Here is an 18,612-nt window from a genome sequence, read left to right as displayed (position 1 = left end):
CTGAGGCGATGGAAATAAATTATTTGAAGCATTATTTGATTGTTTTATTATCTTGTAATGTTTAATTTCGAAGATACGGATTTTGGACAGAGTTAAAAATCATTAATAATATTAATTGGTATTAAGGCCATATTCGAACATAACTCTGTATCTAATTTTGGCGATTACAGGTACATACAACATGTACATTTGCACATAATGTGGTAACACTTAAAATAAAGTTTAAGGGCAGATAAAAATACCTATAGTTAATACAATACAGAAATTGTGATAGCTTAGAATAGTATTTAATACGGAAAATACAGACAATTTAAAAATATACATCGCTGACAACTCATAAATAAAATGCAACGTTGACATTGATTTACATATTTACATCGTTGTTGAAAACTTGTAGACATTTTGTACCTAATTCAATTATTCAACAGCAATTCATTCAGTAAAGGAGTATTATTTTAATTTTAAACACTTTATTGTGCTGCCAACATTACAATACTTAGTAGGTACAATATAAACTTAAACTAAAGCACAGATGGCGGCCTTATTACTATAAAAAAATCTCTTCCAGCCATTTATCCTAAGTCTAACGAAAATTAAAAGTGTATTAACATACAACAATAGTCATGTTTTTATACCTTTAGCATAGTTAAAGTATTGGATTTATTTCCGTAATAAAATATTACCTGGTACGTTTACAAATGAATTTATAAACATTTGATTATTACAAACTTTCAGGTCTCAGCATTTAGTGAAAACAATGACTAAAGGCCAGTGCTTTCACCGCTATTTTAAGACAAAGCACAGATTATTCAATAACCAAAGGCTTTGTCAGACAGGACGCGTACTTAGCGCGCGTCAGAGCGTTAAGTTGACGCCGCGATATGACGCTAAGATGTGTGTTCTACTACCATCGTAGAATACCGTCAAACAGAGCGCCGGCGCTAGCAGTACGCAACGCTCTGTCGCGGCGTTAGGACGCTTTAACGTCGGGTGTTGTATTTTTTTACAAATTTTATTTTAGCGTCGGAGTTAATAGGCGTAAAATAATAATAAAATACTGCACAATGACCGAAAATTTGATAGAATTGGTTAGAAAATATCCATGCTTATATAATACGAAGGATAGTTCATATAAACTATAAAGATATATCAATGAAGGCAAAATTGTGGGCACAAATCGGAGAAGAAATTAATGAAACTGGTAAGTAAAAAATTTTTCCGACTCCGGAGTTAATATCGCTGTACCTTGTTTTGTTCGTAAGTAATAATTATGTAAACAACATGCAGCTTTAATAATATCAATTGCTGTGTCCTAACGCGCGCTAAAGCGTTCTGTTTGACGAAGCCTCGCGCGACGTTGAAACAGGACGCTGTAGCGCTACTACGCAGCGCTAAAATACGCGTCCTATCTGACAAAGCCTTAACTGTTGCCCGCAGCTTCACCTGCGTGTAAAAAGAGGAATTTTCATGGTACAAACTTTCATCCAAAATAATCCCCTTGGGGGTAGAATTGATCAAAATCCTTTGCAAAAGCGGATGCCTTTGTCCTAACATCTACCTGCATGCCAAATTTCAGCCTGATCCATTCAGTGGTTTGGGTTGTGTGTTGATAGATCAGTATGTCAGTCTTTCACCTTTGAGTTATATACCTATATATAGATGTATAACATTCTATTTATTATATTATCTGTGATAATATATACCTTCGCCATAGCGTGCAGTTATGTCACTAATGGCAAACGAACGGTTTATATCAGACACAATCCTAATTTTGAGTAAAAAAAATTTCAAACGATTTGAAAAAACGATTTTAAAAATATTAAGCGGGTTTATTGCTCCATCAATCGTAAATCATTATTTTGTACTTCTTATATTACCTAACTGATAAATTCTGTGTCTGATTTATAATTCGCGAGATTCTACTTTAGAAAATATTTCTTTTTGAGAGAGATTCTTTTTGTTTTAGTAATAAATAGTTTTTTATATTGACTTTGACCAAACACTTTTTCGATATTTAAACTATCTCTTAATACAGCCTTTACTTTTGTACCATACTTAGGCATTTAAAACACAAGTGTAAGACCTTGTGCCCGTCCGATTAGGGCCCTTCTGGCCTCCTCCACTCAAGCGACAGCTCAAGCCGAGGTTCGTGGTCCCCGTGGCGGGGGGACGCCCTTGTGCATGTCGCTACCAGGGTGAACCTTCAGTTCACCCCCGCGTCCGCGTTAAAATGTAGAAGCCCTTCTGGCTAACATTGAGAGACACCACACAAAAAAAAAGACCTTGTTTTGTTTAGCTTCGTTAGCTACGTTGAACTATGAGTGACAACTGACACTTAGCAAAAGGTTTTTTTTTGAAGTGAAACTTCTTTATCGGGGTTGGAAAAAAATTTAGTGTAACATTTTTTCGTTACGCGTGACATTTTTCTGTTACGCGCCATCTTTTTATCCCTACCACGCGTGATTCGACGTATTTCTGTAAAGTTGCATATTATAGTAAATTATTTTTTGAAAAATAAGGTCATAAAGAAGCTTCACTTCTTACGTGTGTACATTAGTGCACGCACACATTTTTTTTCTTTACTTTAAGGTGTATAAAAGGTTATAAAAGTAAAATAATTTTGTTTCATTATTACATATATTAAAATATTCCTTACAAAAAATTACAAATACAATAACATTTATTTTAAAATGACAATTATTTTAACACCAGAAGTGCAAAACATACTGTTTTGCAAATAGGTAAACCATGGGATGTAGTTTTGTAAAGATGATAGTAGAGATAGTAATGTTAACAATATTTCTAAATTAGCTTAACTGGTATTATTTCTTTCATTTAATTTCTTTGTTCTAAGTTTGTTTGATTTCAAACGTTGAATAATTCGTAATATATCGGCTAGAGAAAGTCCTCGATATTTGTTTTTAAAAAGGTGTTCCTTGTAACTTACACAACATAAAAACATGAGTCTTCTATCTGCTCTTATTATGTTATTAGTGAAACAATCAATTAATCATAAGGTAATAACATCAAAAACAGTACTAGAACCTCAATAAACTTTATACATTGCAGTCAGCTAATCTACAAAATACAATCATTTCTAATATAAAAACAATAAGAAACATTACCATAAATACGTTACAATCATTCACATCCACAGCCACATTTACCAGTAATAGTGATTATACCACTGGCCGGTACATTACCGCTAAATGTGGCCATACCGAGAACGGGTACATGCCCGTTGATATGCGTTGAACCTTGCACCGGTAATTCTCCAAGAATATCTACGTAACCTTCTCCATACCCACCGTACGGTACTTCATAGTCACACGGTACTGGTACATTTAGAATGTCAGATGTGACGTAAGTAGTTGGATTGTAAACTGGTCGTGAACAAAGAGGTTGATTGTAAGGGTATAGATTTGTGTTCTGCCAAGCTGGTGCAATGTTTCGTAAAGATGTTCCAATGCATTGAGATGTAGCGTGCTGTGGAGATAAATAATGTATAATATAGTATTATTTATTAATAAAGTCAAATTTGTAATATAGTTTAGTTTAAAAATTTGTAGTTAATATTGATAATGGTTTACGTGATATTGGTCACGTCAGGGTTTTGGTTAATAATAGTAATTATGCGGTCTTGCCTCTACACATCCACTTTATAAATATTCACTTAAAAATACTTAATAATAATTTGTAACATATTTTATATCAGTAAATCAAAAGCAAAATAGTCACGAATAGGTATACCATTTCTGGTTTAAAGAGAACTTTTATTCTAATATACTAGTACATGTTTAATATGGTAATGTACTATACTAATATATTTATTATAAATTTTAATGTAGAGTCGATAGTAATTCGATGCATCATCTCTCACCGCCATCCTGTTACAAATGACCCGAAATTTTGTGTCAGTGTTTCGGGTCATTGGATGGCGGTTCTACAGGGGTCTTAGTACGCAATGACAAAAAGAAAAATGATGGTCAGAACGCTGATACCGGATACCTTAAGATACTGTAATATTTTATATTAGAGAATCTTAACATAAAATATTATAGTATCTTCACCGTGTGTGATGCGCTTAAATGCTGAAGTAATGAATTGCTTGAGATGAAATTTGTAATATTAATAGACTATACACTGACACGATTTTATACCAAGACATTTACTTTAACTTACAAAGCGATATTTATTAAAACTAGAACAGTAAGAAAAATAATGCGCGTCTTTTTAGATATCAGCAAAAAATACAAATAATTATTAAATACCAACCTTCAACAAGCAAAATACAAATACGAAAACGGTAGGATAATGCATTTTGTAAATTACTTTAATAATTACTTTAGTAGAATGACAATAGTAAAATTTTATACATATTTATAATCATTTTTGCACATACACATTGCAATATTGAGTAAACTAGCAAACGTGAGTTTCTATAACTTGGCCAATTTATTACTTAAAGATTGCACTATGATTTTGTATTGATATAGAAAAATAATATTCTTAGGCTTATAATTCATGAATTTAAATTTTAGCACCTATCGCATCTCTATCTAAATGAATGAATGATGCATTATGTAGTACATATTATGTAAAATGAAGTTGTATATTGACATTATGTTATAAGAGCAAATATGGAGTTTCTTGCCGGTTCTTCTCCATAGATACTGCTTTCTGAATCGGTGGTAAATGTTAAAAATATATAATGACGATTCAAAAGTGCTTCTCGAAGAAATCTTGTTGAATAAATAAATGTTTGAGTTTTTGAATGATTTACAGATGTCTAGTTCAGCGTTATAAAATAATAGTAAATAATTTTAATGTACACAATGCGACTTCTCTCTTTGTGGCTTCGCTTGCATATTTTATTTGGTATATTCTGGTGTGATTGTTTTTCCTAATATAAATTGAAAACTCTACTTCATTGCCTTTAAATTTTATATTCGTAACAAAAAGTTACCCGTGTACTTATAACTTTATGAGTCCTAAAAAAATTTGATTATTTGCAACAATATAGTAGTAACTATCTCTACTAATATTATAAATGCGAATGTAACTCTGTCTGTCTGTCTGTTACGCTTTCCCGCAGAAACCTGTCAACCGATTTTGATGAAATTTGGCACAGACAATCTTTAGACCCTGAGAAAGAACATAGGCTACCTTTTATCAAAACATCACGCGGGCGAAGCCGCGGGCGGAAGCTAGTATGCTATAACTTAGAGTCAGATTTTTATTTAATTTCTCAAATTTATATAACTCCTAGCTGAATAAAAACATGATAAAACTTAAGTTTTGTTTCTTTTTATCTCAAGAATGCTTTAATAAGAACATAATATTAATCAAATATTGCTGTGGGTGTTACAATGCGTCATGTGACACCATTAGACGACGTTTTGGTTTGTTGCCATGTATTTATTAATTATGGTTTGACATCTTATAATAATTGGGCGGAGTTATAGTGCGTTTCACGAGAGAGTTCCCCTGCCGTTATGTTGGCATACCTGACTGTCAAAAAACGTCAAAGAGCTTAGAAGAGTTACAGAGCCATTTCTCTTTCACCACTTCTAAGCGAATGCGGCATGATGCCAATCTCTAAAACATTTATAAATTTCGGAAAACCTCGACAACTCTGTAACGCTTCTTAGCTCTTTGACGTTTTTGACAGTCAGGTAGGCCAACATAACGGCAGGGGAACTCTCTCGTGCAACGCACAATAATACAAATAATAAAGATCTTGTTATAAATTGCTGACTTATTTAGCACAACGTATTTATAACATTTTTTGCCATCTCTAAAAAGGCGAAGGTTTTGTGCCCCTGTAATTTTTTATTAGAAGTTTAATTATTATGTATTAATACTGAAACAATTTGACTTAAACCTAAATAAGGTCAAGAAAGAGATGTAACATTACAATTCTTAAAAAAATATAGTTGTGTATAAAATTAGATAAATGGATATGAGCACTGTAGAATACAGCCATACGATAAAATAGACCAAACGATAATATTTTTTCAAAATAATTATTTATTTTGGTTCGAACCTGTAACCTCTTTCGCATATAACCAAAGAACCATTCTTTATAATGATAAAACACGTACAAATTCGCATGTGCCAATTTCTTTGATAACATTATTTTTAAGTCCCTATAAATAGTGTATTTTTGCATAGTTTTGGCATAGCGAATTCATTTTGTGTATTTGAAATTAAACAAATAGCAAAATGTTCAAAGTAATCGTTTTGGTTCAAGCTGTTTTAGTACAGGTAATGTTAAGTTTTATTTTATTTTTGACTCTTAGGAAGTGTTTGCTATAACAATTCATTCTTAAAATTATAAAGAACTAGAGGTCCGCCCCGGCTTCGCCCGTGGTACATATTTCGCAATAAAAGGTAGCCTATGTCCTTTCTCGGGTATCAAAATATATCCATACCAAATTTCATGCAAATTGGTTCAGTAGTTTAGGCGTGATTGAGACAGACAGACAGAGTTACTTTCGCATTTATAATATTAGTATGGATTAAAGAAAACTTGTATTTATTTTCAAAGAATAAGAATAAATATTTTTTCTTTATGGCTTATTAAAATTTTAATTTATCCTCATATTTTTATTCCTGAAGGATTAAAAAAAACAAATGTTTGACAAATTGGCTCCTATTAGTAGAGGAAATTAAAAAAGTTTATTCCTGGAAGGTTACTGAAAGCCGGTCTATGAGCATGTACATACATTAAACTAAAACAGATTAATTATTATTAATTTAAATCAAATAACATGGGTAACTATGCATATTCAAATTTGTCTCTATCATTTATTTTTACTTACACTTCCTCAATGTATAATTCTAATCTATAACATTTCGTTTCAGGTAATAACCAGTCAATGCATTGGTTATCAAAACGTCTGCCCCCCTCGACCATGCGACTGCTACGATTTCAAACCCATCACCCTCAACTCTCTATCCGCTTCATCACCGAACTATTTCACTGTCACCAGCTCATCACCGATCGCTCCTACAACCTTGACCATCACTTCCGAGAATACCATCGAAGGGCCACTATCTATCATCGGTGAAATGCCTTTCCTTGGTGCTGTGGGCTTCGAAGCTGCGTTACCTTCGACTGGTCAAGGTGCTGTAGATTATAGTTGTGGTGGCAATGTTGGGATTATTAGTGAATACTACGGTCTGGCTCCAGGATATTCTGGATCTTACGGATCAGGATCATCTAATGGAGCATCTTCGTCACATGGCTCAGCCCACGGATCATCTTCACATGGATCGTCTAAAGGATCGTCGTCTGCTACAGCAACTGCCGCTGCTACCGCAACAGGAGCATCATCTTCAGGTGCTACATCCACAGCAGCGTCTTCTACAGCTGCGTCATCTACCACAACATCTGCTGCGGCTGCATCATCTGCAGCTGCATCTTCTAATTCTGGAGCAGCTGTAAGTACAGCAGCAGCAGCAGCTTCCGCTTCCTCTGGATCTGGCAGTTCTTCTGGACAATCGTCTGGACATTCGTCGGGACATTCCTCTGGACATTCGTCTGGACATTCGTCTGGACATTCGTCGGGACAATCCTCTGGACATTCGTCTGGACATTCGTCAGGACATTCTTCTGGACAATCTGGTCAATCTGGACAATCTCGACAATCTAGCCAATCTTCTGGACACCAATATGGAATAACTCAAATTTCAACTTCAGGTCTTCCAATTTACTCAGGTTTTACTTATCCTTACGGTTATGTTCATACTGGTTGTGGATGTAAGTAAACTACAATTGCTATTGATTTTTGTACTTTTATGAAATGGGTTTTGAACAATAAATGTATTCAGCAATAATTGATGTTTTATTGTTATGAAAATAGAATGATTTTTTCACTATCCGGATTTCATTTTCATTTTCATTTTCATTTTCATTTTCATTTTCATTTTCACTCTCACTCTCACTCTCACTCTCACTCTCACTCTCACTCTCACTTTCACTCTCACTCTCACTCTCACTCTCACTCTCACTCCCACTCCCACTCCCACTCCCACTCCCACTCCCACTCCCACTCCCACTCCCACTCCCACTCTCCCTCTCCCTCTCCCTCTCCCTCTCCTTCTCCCTCTCCCTCTCCCTCTCCCTCTCTATCTCACTCTCACTCTCACTCTCACTCTCACTCTCACTCTCACGTTCAATCTCACTCTCACTCTCACTCTCACTCGCACTCTAAATCAAATCAAATCAAATCAAATCTAATCAAATCAAATCAAATGAAAAGGTGTAAGGTAAGACGTTTGACGAATTTAGACAAGAGCTTCTACTCATGAAACTGAACAACTTTTGTTCTACAACTTTGCTGAATTCGTAGAAAAAAATTTGGACTGTGTATGGAAATCGGTCAGCTGATTAGCGAAGTTTCCTTTCATCCTGTAGAATATTATAAATAAATAAATAAATAAATATTATAGGACATTATTACACAAATCGACCTAGTCCCACAGTAAGCTCAATTAAGGCTTGTGTTGTGGGTACTAGGCGACGATAAATATAATATATAATATTTAATAAATACATATATAGATAATAACACCCAGACCCAAGAACAAAATATAATTGAGTTCATCACACAAATATTTGCCCTGACCGGGGATCGAACCCGGGACCGTCGGCTCAGTAGGCAGTTACTTTACCACTGCGCCAACCGCGTCGTCACCATATTGTCTGGAACATGTTTCTTTTTATCGTGCGAGCAAGAGATTTTAATTTATAATCAGACGATTGTCTTATAAATTAAGTTTTTTTTTGTAGTTTATGTGTGATTAAGTTAAATAAGTAAGTTAAGTAGGTATGTGTCTTGGTTCTGGAATCTTAACATATTTACTTCATAATACTAAAAGAATTGGTAATCAAAACAAATATGTGAATGTAATCAACAGTTTTTATTAAACCATCTAGTAAACGAATTGGCTACCGCATCCACAGCCGCAGCTACCAGCGATGGAGACCACACCACCAGCTGGCAGGTCTCCCGCGAAGCGCACAGCACCGAGGATTGGCACTTGACCGGTGACCAGGGTGGTACCAGCTACTGGCATCTCTCCCAACACGGTGACGTCACCGATGCCTTCACCGCCGTACGCTCCGGCGAGCTCTCCGAAGGGACCGGCGAAGGGACCAGCGAGGGGACCGGCTAGCGGACCGTAGGGGCCAGCGAAGGGACCAGCAAGGGGTCCGGCGTAAGGTCCGTATGGGCCTTCTACAAGTGGGCCGGAGCAGGGGCTGGCGGGGAGGTAGGGGCCAGGGCCAATGCCGTAGCCAAGACCGCCGCAGCTTGCCAATGCATTCTGGAAAAACCAAATTACGATTAATAAGAAGTTCAATAATCGCTATAAGTATATCTATCGTTTTAAACATATTTCTAAATATAAGACGCTAGAGAACATGGTAAAAAGATGCATTCCATAATATTGTGGGTGTTTTTAAAGTTAAAATCACAAAAAAAATACAAAATTATAAAAAATTACAATGAATTAATACCATATATAGGTTACCCATTGAACAATGACTGAGTTTCTTATCTAAGATTAAAAAATGCATGAAATACTCTATATTAATAACAATATCCAAAAAGAAGCGTATTGTCACGTTCTTACAATTAAATTGCTGAGATGACATCAATGTATCTAAATATCAATTTATATATTACATAAATCATCGTAAATATCACGGATGGTAAAAAAAGGAATTAAAATATTTTTGGAAAACCAAAATATGACTATAATATTTTTAAAATGCTTATTTACATTATACACTATAAGAATATGACAGTTAACTTTAAAACTTTTCAAACTTAAACTTATTGTTTTTTTTTTAATTACCTGGACCAAGCAAGCTTGGATGCAGAGGAAAATGAAGGAAAGAGGAGACATGTTTGAATACGATCTGTGAACTCAATGGATGTTTTAAAAACTATAACACATTATATACCTAAATGTCCTAATGAACTTTATCAATAGGTTACATAACAAGGTTAAATATTTACGTTTAAAATTAAAAACAAACTATCTAAACATTACACCATTGAATTAAGTAATTTGTGGTATAAAAGGTAATGTTTTTCATTCGAAAATCATTCACTTTTCAGTCGAATAAACAACAATATGTCTTTCAAAATTGCCTTATTCTGCGCTCAGGCGTTGCTCATCCAGGTGAGGTTTCTTTAAATTTCAATTGTCCAGTAAATATTCAAAAGTTCTTAAAAGGAAAACCATCGGAAAAGTCATCTAAAATCGAATACCAAATCCTGAACTTGGAACTTAAAACCTTGTTTAATTATGCCTATTATAACATCAATAGTTAATTTTCAAAGTAAAACTCAAATCAAACTTAAGAACGATTAAGAATGTGGTCACTATGGTAACGAGATAAGAAATTGATAATAATAAACGTACAGTGACCTACAGTCATCAATATAAAATATTTCAATTGTATATGTAGTTACATTTACAATTCTTTTTAATTACCACATTTTCTTTTCTACCTGAAACTTTCCTATTAGCAAGTATTAATAACTCAAAAGTATGCAAAAATATGAGTCTATGTCAAAATAAATAAATAAAAAAATAGTACAGAAATAGCAAAATTATTTTTCATCATGCTCAATAAACAATTGAAATAAAGAAATAATATAGGACAGGATTTGATCATGTTTGTCATCTATTAATAAATATCTTTGAATTCCAGGCTATTTCTAGCCAATGCGTTGGATCCTTCAACGCTTACCCAGAGGGCTATGGCTGGCCAGGATGCGAAGGCTGGAACTGGGCAGAGATGAGCCTGCCATGTGGTGAATGGGGAGCCGCTGGAGCCCGCATGCGCGCTGCTGAATGGGAAAACGCCGCCCTTGCTGAAGCAAGATACGGCTACGGACTTGGAGGATTCGCCCCCGCAAGCATGGCCGCGTCCAACGGTGGTGGTCTTGCCGTAACAAGCTCCTCCCCCATCGCACCAAACGGTGTCTCCCTCCTCTCTGAGAACGCGTTCGAAGGTCCTCTTGCTGTCGCCGGTGAGATCCCGTTCTTGGGTACCGTTGGCTTGGAAGGTGCTCTGCCAACCGCTGGTGCTGGTGGTGTTGCTTACAGCTGTGGAAACGGCAATGTTGGCATCTTGAGCGAGGACTTGAACGGTCCTTATGGAGCTGGTGCTTACGGTGGTGCCTATGGAGCTTACGGCGCCGGTGCTTATGGCGCTCCCTTCGCCGGTCCTCTGGCTGGTGCTGCTCTATCCTCTGCTTATGGCATCAATGGCATTAATGGCATTAATGGCATCAACCGTGGATGCGGATGCAGAATCTAAGAAGTACCACAATCACACAAAATAAATGTATTGAATGGTTATATCGTGGTTTGATTGCAATCCCTGTTGATCTATGATTTTAATCATACACATGTTTATAGTTAAAGTAGTGATGTCTTCGGATATCGAATTAAAAGGTTTAATAAAAAATTAATATAATAAATTAATAACAAATACATAATATAAAATGACAATATATTTTCGGAAAGGAACTTATAGGATAGAGATATAGAGGTTTCATCCCAAGGGGACGGGAACTATTCGGGTTTATCTTTGAAAACGGGCGGAAAGCTATAATTATATTTCATAAAAAATACGTCTCATCTGGTTATCTAGGTGAAAGTTGACCACCGAGCGGCCCGATCGGGCCACGACACAATAGATTTTCTATTGTGTCTGTGATTCCGGGGGCTGAGGGATTAATTAGGATCTCGTACTATAAATGCTCTATATTCTATTCGACTGACCGGTTGGCTTAGTTGGTAGTGACCCTGCCTTCCAACTTCCAAGCCAGAGGTCGTGGGTTCGATTCCCACCCGGGCAAATATTTGTGTGATGAACACAGACGTTTGCTCTGTGTATGGGTCTTTATTATCTACTTATATAAGTATTTATTTAAAATTATCTATGTATGTTTATCATCTCATCTGGTTTCCATAACACAAGCGAAAGCTTAGTATGGGATCAGATCGTGGCGTGTGTGAAAATTGTCCTGAAATATATTTATTTAGGTATATTTATGTCATATTTTGATTGGTCGATACGATTACATATTATTATTGTACTTATGTAGCAAATAGCTATTAACAATGAGTAAATTTTATTAAGGCATCACTTATTATTATAAATACAGGTCTTCATAATTATTTTAGAAAAAAATTGTAGAGACATAAATAAAATGTTAACTAAAATTAACATTTTAACTAACTAAATATTTGCCAAATAATTAATGATAATTTGACTGCGTAAAAACCTGACTATAATATTAAAATGATTAATTACAAAGTTATAAGTAAATAATATAAATTAATTTAACTTCTCACTTTTAACAAAATCGAAGGTCTAGAATCTAGAGTGAGAATGAGACTGAGGATGAGGAGAAAGACAATGAGTTGAGTATGAAAAGTATTCATTTTATACTTTGCCTATTGCACGCCTCATAAGCGAAGCGTTGAGGTGGGTACTACTGTCACTTCGCGCAAAACATCTGATTTTTCAAACTTAAAATGTCTTTATGTATCATACATTGCACTTGTAAGATAATACATACACACACATATTAAGAAAAAACACTATTTTTAACGTTCATGATATTTTTGATGTCATTTTTGTTATTTAAACTAGTTAAAAAACAGTTTAAAAAAGTTCTGTCTTGGACGTCCGTGTGTCTGTATGTGCGGATCCTTTTTCTTGTTATTAGTTAGTTCTTTAAAGAAACGAATCTTCAATGACGGCGCTTATCATTCCCTCTCGCTCACACACGGCCGTACGGTATGCAAAACAAAATGGAAAAATAAAATCACTAAAATGTATTTGATTTTCCCTATAATAGTTTTTATCATAAATTTACAATGACAATTATGCATTTGCGAAAGTAAATAATGTTTTATTGGAATTTGACAAAATATGTTCTTTGGGAAAAGTTGTTCAGTTTTATGAGCTTATTACAAGTATTATGGGGATTTTATTACATTCTGTATACGTAAATATGATAATTCATATAAATACACAAATACAATAACAAAAAAGTTTGTCAACAAACAATTTGAAATAATTAATAAAATAAATATCAATTTACGTTATTTTTATTTTCTTTTTTGATGATCCTACCATCTGTCAAAGTCAGCTTTGGCCGCCATTGAAGATTCGTTTCTTTATTGAACTGACTAATAACACGATAGCGACCGAAATACTTTACTAATCGAGTCTTTTTTTTCTCTTACGCTTGAGTATGCTCAGGAATAGAACCCTTTCATTTTTCAGGGTCTGATTCGATGTGGTTTAATTGTTATTAAATAAACAAAAATAATAATTAATAAATAATTATTAAAAAAAAATTATGAGGCGTGCACTTTTGGATTTTCCAAACTATATTCTATACAATACCGAATACGCAGCCGATAATTTACTTTTGTTTCATAAGTTACTGTGCGCTTCATAAATAATTTACTTAAATTTTGATATAACTTAAAAGACTTTAATTTGGATCTAATTAATTTTACAGAATTTTTTATTTTTATTAATACTTTCTCGTTTATATCTTACTAGCTTTCCGCCCGCGGCTTCGCCCGCGCAGCCAAAGAAAAACCCGCATAGTTCCCGTTCCCGTGGGATTTCCGGGATAAAACCTATCCTATGTCCCGGGGTAAAAAGTAGCCTATGTCCTTTCTCGGGTATCAAAATGTCTCTATTTATTTTTTTAACAAAATAAAACTTCATGTAAATTAATTGAGTAACAGACAGACAGACAGAGTTACTTTCGCATTTATAATGTTAGTATGGATTACATAGACCATATATTATGATTACCGGTGACAAAATTACGATACGTTATAATAGGCTATAAAGCCTGTACATTGTTCTAGTTTAACGTTATTATGTTGTGATTTACTGTAGTAACAGAAATGTACGATTCATGCGCTTTTTTTATCTATGAAAATGTTTCATAATGAATATTTTTAGGCCGAATTGTTAACATTAATAAACTTTATTCAAAGAACATGTTAATTTACTCTTTATTTTATAGGTAGGTCGGTTAACTTTGCTAAATATAGACCACTAGCTTTACGCCTGCGGCTTCGCCCGCATTTTCAAAGAAAAACCCGCATAGTTCCCGTATCCGTGGGATTTCCGGGACAAAACCTAACCTATGTGTTAATCCAAGTTACCTTCTATATGTGTGCTAAATTTCATTGTAATCGGTTCAGTAGTATTTGCGTGAAAGAGTAACAAACACACACACACACATCCTCACAAACTTTCGCATTAATTATAATATTAGTAGGACAGTCTATTTATTTTACACATTGCCTGTGAAACAACAGGTTCTCTACACGATCCCTTATCATTGTATAAAATATTACCAAGGTAAAGTATGTAATGGAAAATATTAATCATAATATTTCATGCATCGCCTGAACGCCCTCGGTATTCTATACATTGCCTAGGTTTTGTACATACAGTATCTTTACATAAGTTGAAACTTGAATGACACAACATAATTTGCCTTTCTTGCGAGATTTCATTCATTTACATCTAAAATAGAAATAGAAATTCATAGAAAAATTTAATGCATTTACACATAGGTATACATAAACACACTATGGATGCACACAGACTTTATTCATGATATAAACATCATCGTTTACGCAAAACACTCAAAAATACTTGTACACTTATACCTACTGCATACCAACAAAAAATTGTACAGATTTATTTATTTATTTATTTATGACACTTTATTGTACAAGTACCAGTAATAAAAACATAATTTAACAAGAAAACATGAATACGGTAAGTGCACAAAAGGCGGCCTTATTGCTTAAAGCAATCTCTTCCAGGCAACCATATTATTAAATTTATTGCAAAGAAGTGTTTAGTAATTTAACGAACAGTTAGAACCCTAATGTTACAAATTCAGAAATTGTACAAGATTATCTAGAATTTGTGTATTTTATATTGTAATCTATACTAATATTATAAAGCTGAAGAGTTTGTTTGTTTGTTTGAACGCGCTAATCTCAGGAACTACTGGTCCGATTTGAAAATTTTTTTCGGTGTTAGATAGTCTATTTATCGAGGAAAGCTATAGGTTACATATCATCACGCTAAGACCAACACGAGCGGAGCAATACGGGTGAAACCACGGGGAACAGCTAGTTTAATATAAGACTTTTCGTCGCTAGAGGAAACACAGATTTAAGGCTTCCCCTGGCAAGACTCGAAGCTCTGGCAACATTAAGAATCGATCTGGCACTTCCAGAATTACCTAGAACTGAACTAGAATCTGTTCCAGGACTCGATTCAGTGTTTACAGGTGCAACGTTATTTGTATCTCCAATTACTGTTGTACCGTAAATTTCCAGGGGATAGAGCATGCTAAAAAGACGGGTTGCACTGGGGGAGTGCCGGCAGAAGTGAAAACTTGATTATTAACGTTCAGCATGTTTGATATTTTGGAATGGTATCCTTACGCATGGAATATAAGGGCTAAGAAAAAAAAAGTCCGTCTTACGCTTTTTCGATCAGGCCACGTGTCCTGACGCGAGTTTAAGATTTTATACCCAACGCCGCTAAAGAAGTTTTCACTTCAAAAATAAGGACGTTGTTATCTATAACATAAGCTAAATATAAAGGTCATAGTCCATCGAATCTTACATTGACTACTAACGACTATGTGAATGTATGTGTATTATTATTTGTACTGTGGTACACTATAAAGATTTAAAAAAAAAAAAAAAAAAAAAAGATTGATTTAGATTGATTTGATTGTTTGACTATGCTTGGAATAAAGAATTAAAAATATAGGATACTAAATAGTTTTGCCGTCTGGTTTCGCAAAGACAAGGCATAATTCTGTAGCTTGTATGTTATTCTGGAACATAAGCTGCACTGCCAAGTATAATAAAAATGTGTGCATGTACTAGTGTACACACGTAAGAAGTGAAACTTCTTTATGACCTTATTTTCAAAAAATAATTTACTATATGCAACTTTACAGAAATACGTCAATCACGCATGGTAGGGATAAGAAAAAGAATGCGCGTAACGGAAAAATGTCCCGCGTAACGAAAAAATATTACACTAAATTTTTTACCAACCCCGATAAAGAAGTTTCACTTCAAAAATAATTTCAGTTGTTTTCGCACGAAAGAGTAACATATTCTACTTACATAATTCTTACAAACTTTCGAGTTTATAAAAATATAAAAAAAAGCATTTACATCAAATGAATATAGAGCTAGAGCAAGAGCATTATTTCGTGATCTTTTAGTGTAAATCAAAACTCGTATTCAGTGTTGTTTAGCATTAGAACATTGCATAAAATCTTTTCAAACTCAAACTCAAACATTTATTTATTCAATTAGACTTCTTCTAGAAGCACTTTTGAAACGTCATTACATATTTTAACATTTACCACCGATTCGGAAAGCAGTATCTACGGAGAAGAACCGGCAAGAAACTCCAGAGTTGCTCTTTTAAATCATGTCAGTTTTATAATTTAATTATACAATATATATGTATATTGTATAATTAAATTGTACTGTAACATCATATATTATAATAATAATAATATGCCAAAGAACTGAACTGTTTCGAACGCACTAAGAACAAGGAAAGAATGCTCTACGCCTGTTATAATGAACATTCGCTCGTTTGATGTTAATGCACCTAAAAGACTGAAAATAAGTTACATAACATGAAATCTTTAATTATGAAATCTCAAATACTTGCATCAAATGAAACAATAGAAAAAACGATAGACACGACATTTATATTAGGTAACATAATTTTATAATAAAATCTATTTTTAAAACTATGTGACTTAATAACAAGCGTATGTTAAACTGTGTTATGTACATAGAAGGCAAGGAAAAGTTTTAGCAGCAGTTTTAAAAATCGTAAACTAAATTCAAATACCCATAATAATAAAATACGTTCAAACAAATAATTATTTTACGAAACAGATGACGTAAAAAATATACGTAATATTAGACGATAGTCTTTTGTAAAAAATGATAACAATTATTGCAAAATTTGTTATTGGTATTTGAATTGGTAATTAAACAAAATTTGTAAACTATATATAAGGGTGAATTTGATTACAGGAGGCATTCTTCGTGAAATTTTCATTTAAAAATGTTGGTAAGGGGACTATTTGTTTTTGCTTCGGCGATGTTAATTCAGGTAAAATATCATATTTTGACAAACAATAATAATTTTATGAAAGTTTATATGCTAGGTACGCTAAAATAGACATATGGAAGTGATGTTAATATTTGCAAATTATCACAATTTTTAATGTAACGTTGTAATTAAATGAAATACGCATTTGTTTCACATCTCTTTAAACCAAAGATTATCTTATTTCATCTTATTATTTCATTTATTATTAAACCAAACTAAATTTTATATGAATGCTTCATTATTTCCAGATGATCGCCGGTCAAAGCATAGGTAGCGTATACAATATTGCCGGCCTTGGCAACCCCATTGCATGCAATAGCGCAGTTGCCAACGCCGCAGCTGCAGAAGCCGCTGCCATAAATGCCTACGGGCCATACGCTGGCTACGGATATCCAGGAATGTACCAAAATTCTTATGCAAACCCCTTGGCATATGCTCCTGCTAGTCCTTGTGAATCTGAACTGCCAATCGTCACTGGCATTCCCGGAATCACATACGGTTTGTCGCTTGCCGATTTAGCTGCATCAAGAGGCGGTGGCTTACGAGTTATGACGTCATCTCCCATCTCACCTACTGGCGTATCTGTACAGTCAGATAACATGGCAGTCGAAGGACCGTTATCTGTATCGGGACAGCTGCCATTCCTCGGTGTGGTTTCTGTAGAAGGTCCTTTAGCAGCTCTAGGAGCTGGAGCAGTTGCTTACGGTTGTGGGAATGGCAACGTTGGGATGGTAAGCGAAGGAGTAAACGAACCTTTAGTTGGCAACGCAGCGCTTGCCAACTCTGCAGCGCTTGCCAATGCTGCATATGCGAGTGGCTACGGAAATCCAGCTCTAGGATTAGCACCTAGTCTAGGCTGTAATGGATTACCCGTATATTAGGTATTATACAATTGTTGGTTGTTATGTAATAAAGTGTTTTACTATATAATATATTTTTCATTTTCTTTCTTCGTGTTAATGTTATGATTTGAAAAAATATACATATTTTATGGAGCATATTATAATAGTTAAATGCAACAAACGTACATGTAAACATAGTTGAAAAATTATCATGGATCGTTAAATAAATGTTGTTTAATCTGTGAAAATGATTATTAAAAAAGCACACATTTGGTTTGTCTTTAACTAGAGAAAATATTATTATTTATGGTGTTTACCCGTAGGTTAAGATTTTGTTGCTCTTTTAGGGCTGATTTTTCAATCCTTGGTTAAAACTTATTCGTCGAATAACGTATTAAACTACCATTTATGAAAGGTATTCTAATTGCCCGTATTTGACAGTTTACAGGTGACATTTTAATATTATCGTGTAATACTTTATCGGACGGGTAAGTTTTATCCAAGGATTGAAAAATCGGC

The 18,612-nt window shown here is 34.3% G+C and overlaps 4 protein-coding genes across 4 annotated transcripts; 3 read left to right on the top strand and 1 right to left on the bottom strand.

The window, feature by feature from the left end:
* Positions 1 to 6,225: 6,225 nt before the first annotated feature.
* LOC149476308 (uncharacterized) lies at positions 6,226 to 7,798 on the top strand. Its single transcript, XM_089712006.1, has 2 exons — positions 6,226 to 6,267; positions 6,868 to 7,798. The coding sequence occupies exons 1-2, from the start codon at positions 6,226 to 6,228 to the stop codon at positions 7,771 to 7,773; spliced, it is 948 nt and encodes a 315-aa protein (XP_089568132.1). The 3' UTR covers positions 7,774 to 7,798.
* Positions 7,799 to 8,940: 1,142 nt separating this feature from the next.
* LOC149476307 (uncharacterized) lies at positions 8,941 to 9,918 on the bottom strand. Its single transcript, XM_089712381.1, has 2 exons — positions 9,868 to 9,918; positions 8,941 to 9,333 (listed from the first exon to the last, which is right to left on the bottom strand). The coding sequence occupies exons 1-2, from the start codon at positions 9,916 to 9,918 to the stop codon at positions 8,941 to 8,943; spliced, it is 444 nt and encodes a 147-aa protein (XP_089568507.1).
* A 231-nt stretch (positions 9,919 to 10,149) lies between these two features.
* LOC149476306 (chorion class CB protein M5H4-like) lies at positions 10,150 to 11,344 on the top strand. The gene is made up of 2 exons (XM_089712005.1): positions 10,150 to 10,197; positions 10,733 to 11,344. The coding sequence occupies exons 1-2, from the start codon at positions 10,150 to 10,152 to the stop codon at positions 11,342 to 11,344; spliced, it is 660 nt and encodes a 219-aa protein (XP_089568131.1).
* Positions 11,345 to 17,203: 5,859 nt separating this feature from the next.
* LOC149476305 (chorion class CB protein M5H4-like) lies at positions 17,204 to 18,132 on the top strand. Its single transcript, XM_089712027.1, has 2 exons — positions 17,204 to 17,251; positions 17,500 to 18,132. The coding sequence occupies exons 1-2, from the start codon at positions 17,204 to 17,206 to the stop codon at positions 18,130 to 18,132; spliced, it is 681 nt and encodes a 226-aa protein (XP_089568153.1).
* The last annotated feature ends 480 nt before the right edge of the window (positions 18,133 to 18,612 follow it).

The sequence above is a fragment of the Colias philodice genome, chromosome 28 (assembly GCF_061535455.1).
Source record: "Colias philodice isolate Cphi_HAF_F1 chromosome 28, ilColPhil1 Martin Lab GWU primary, whole genome shotgun sequence".
Classification (NCBI taxonomy): Eukaryota; Metazoa; Arthropoda; class Insecta; order Lepidoptera; family Pieridae; genus Colias; species Colias philodice.
Note: the sequence above shows the minus strand (reverse complement) of the source record. Positions and strands in the feature narration are given on the sequence as shown.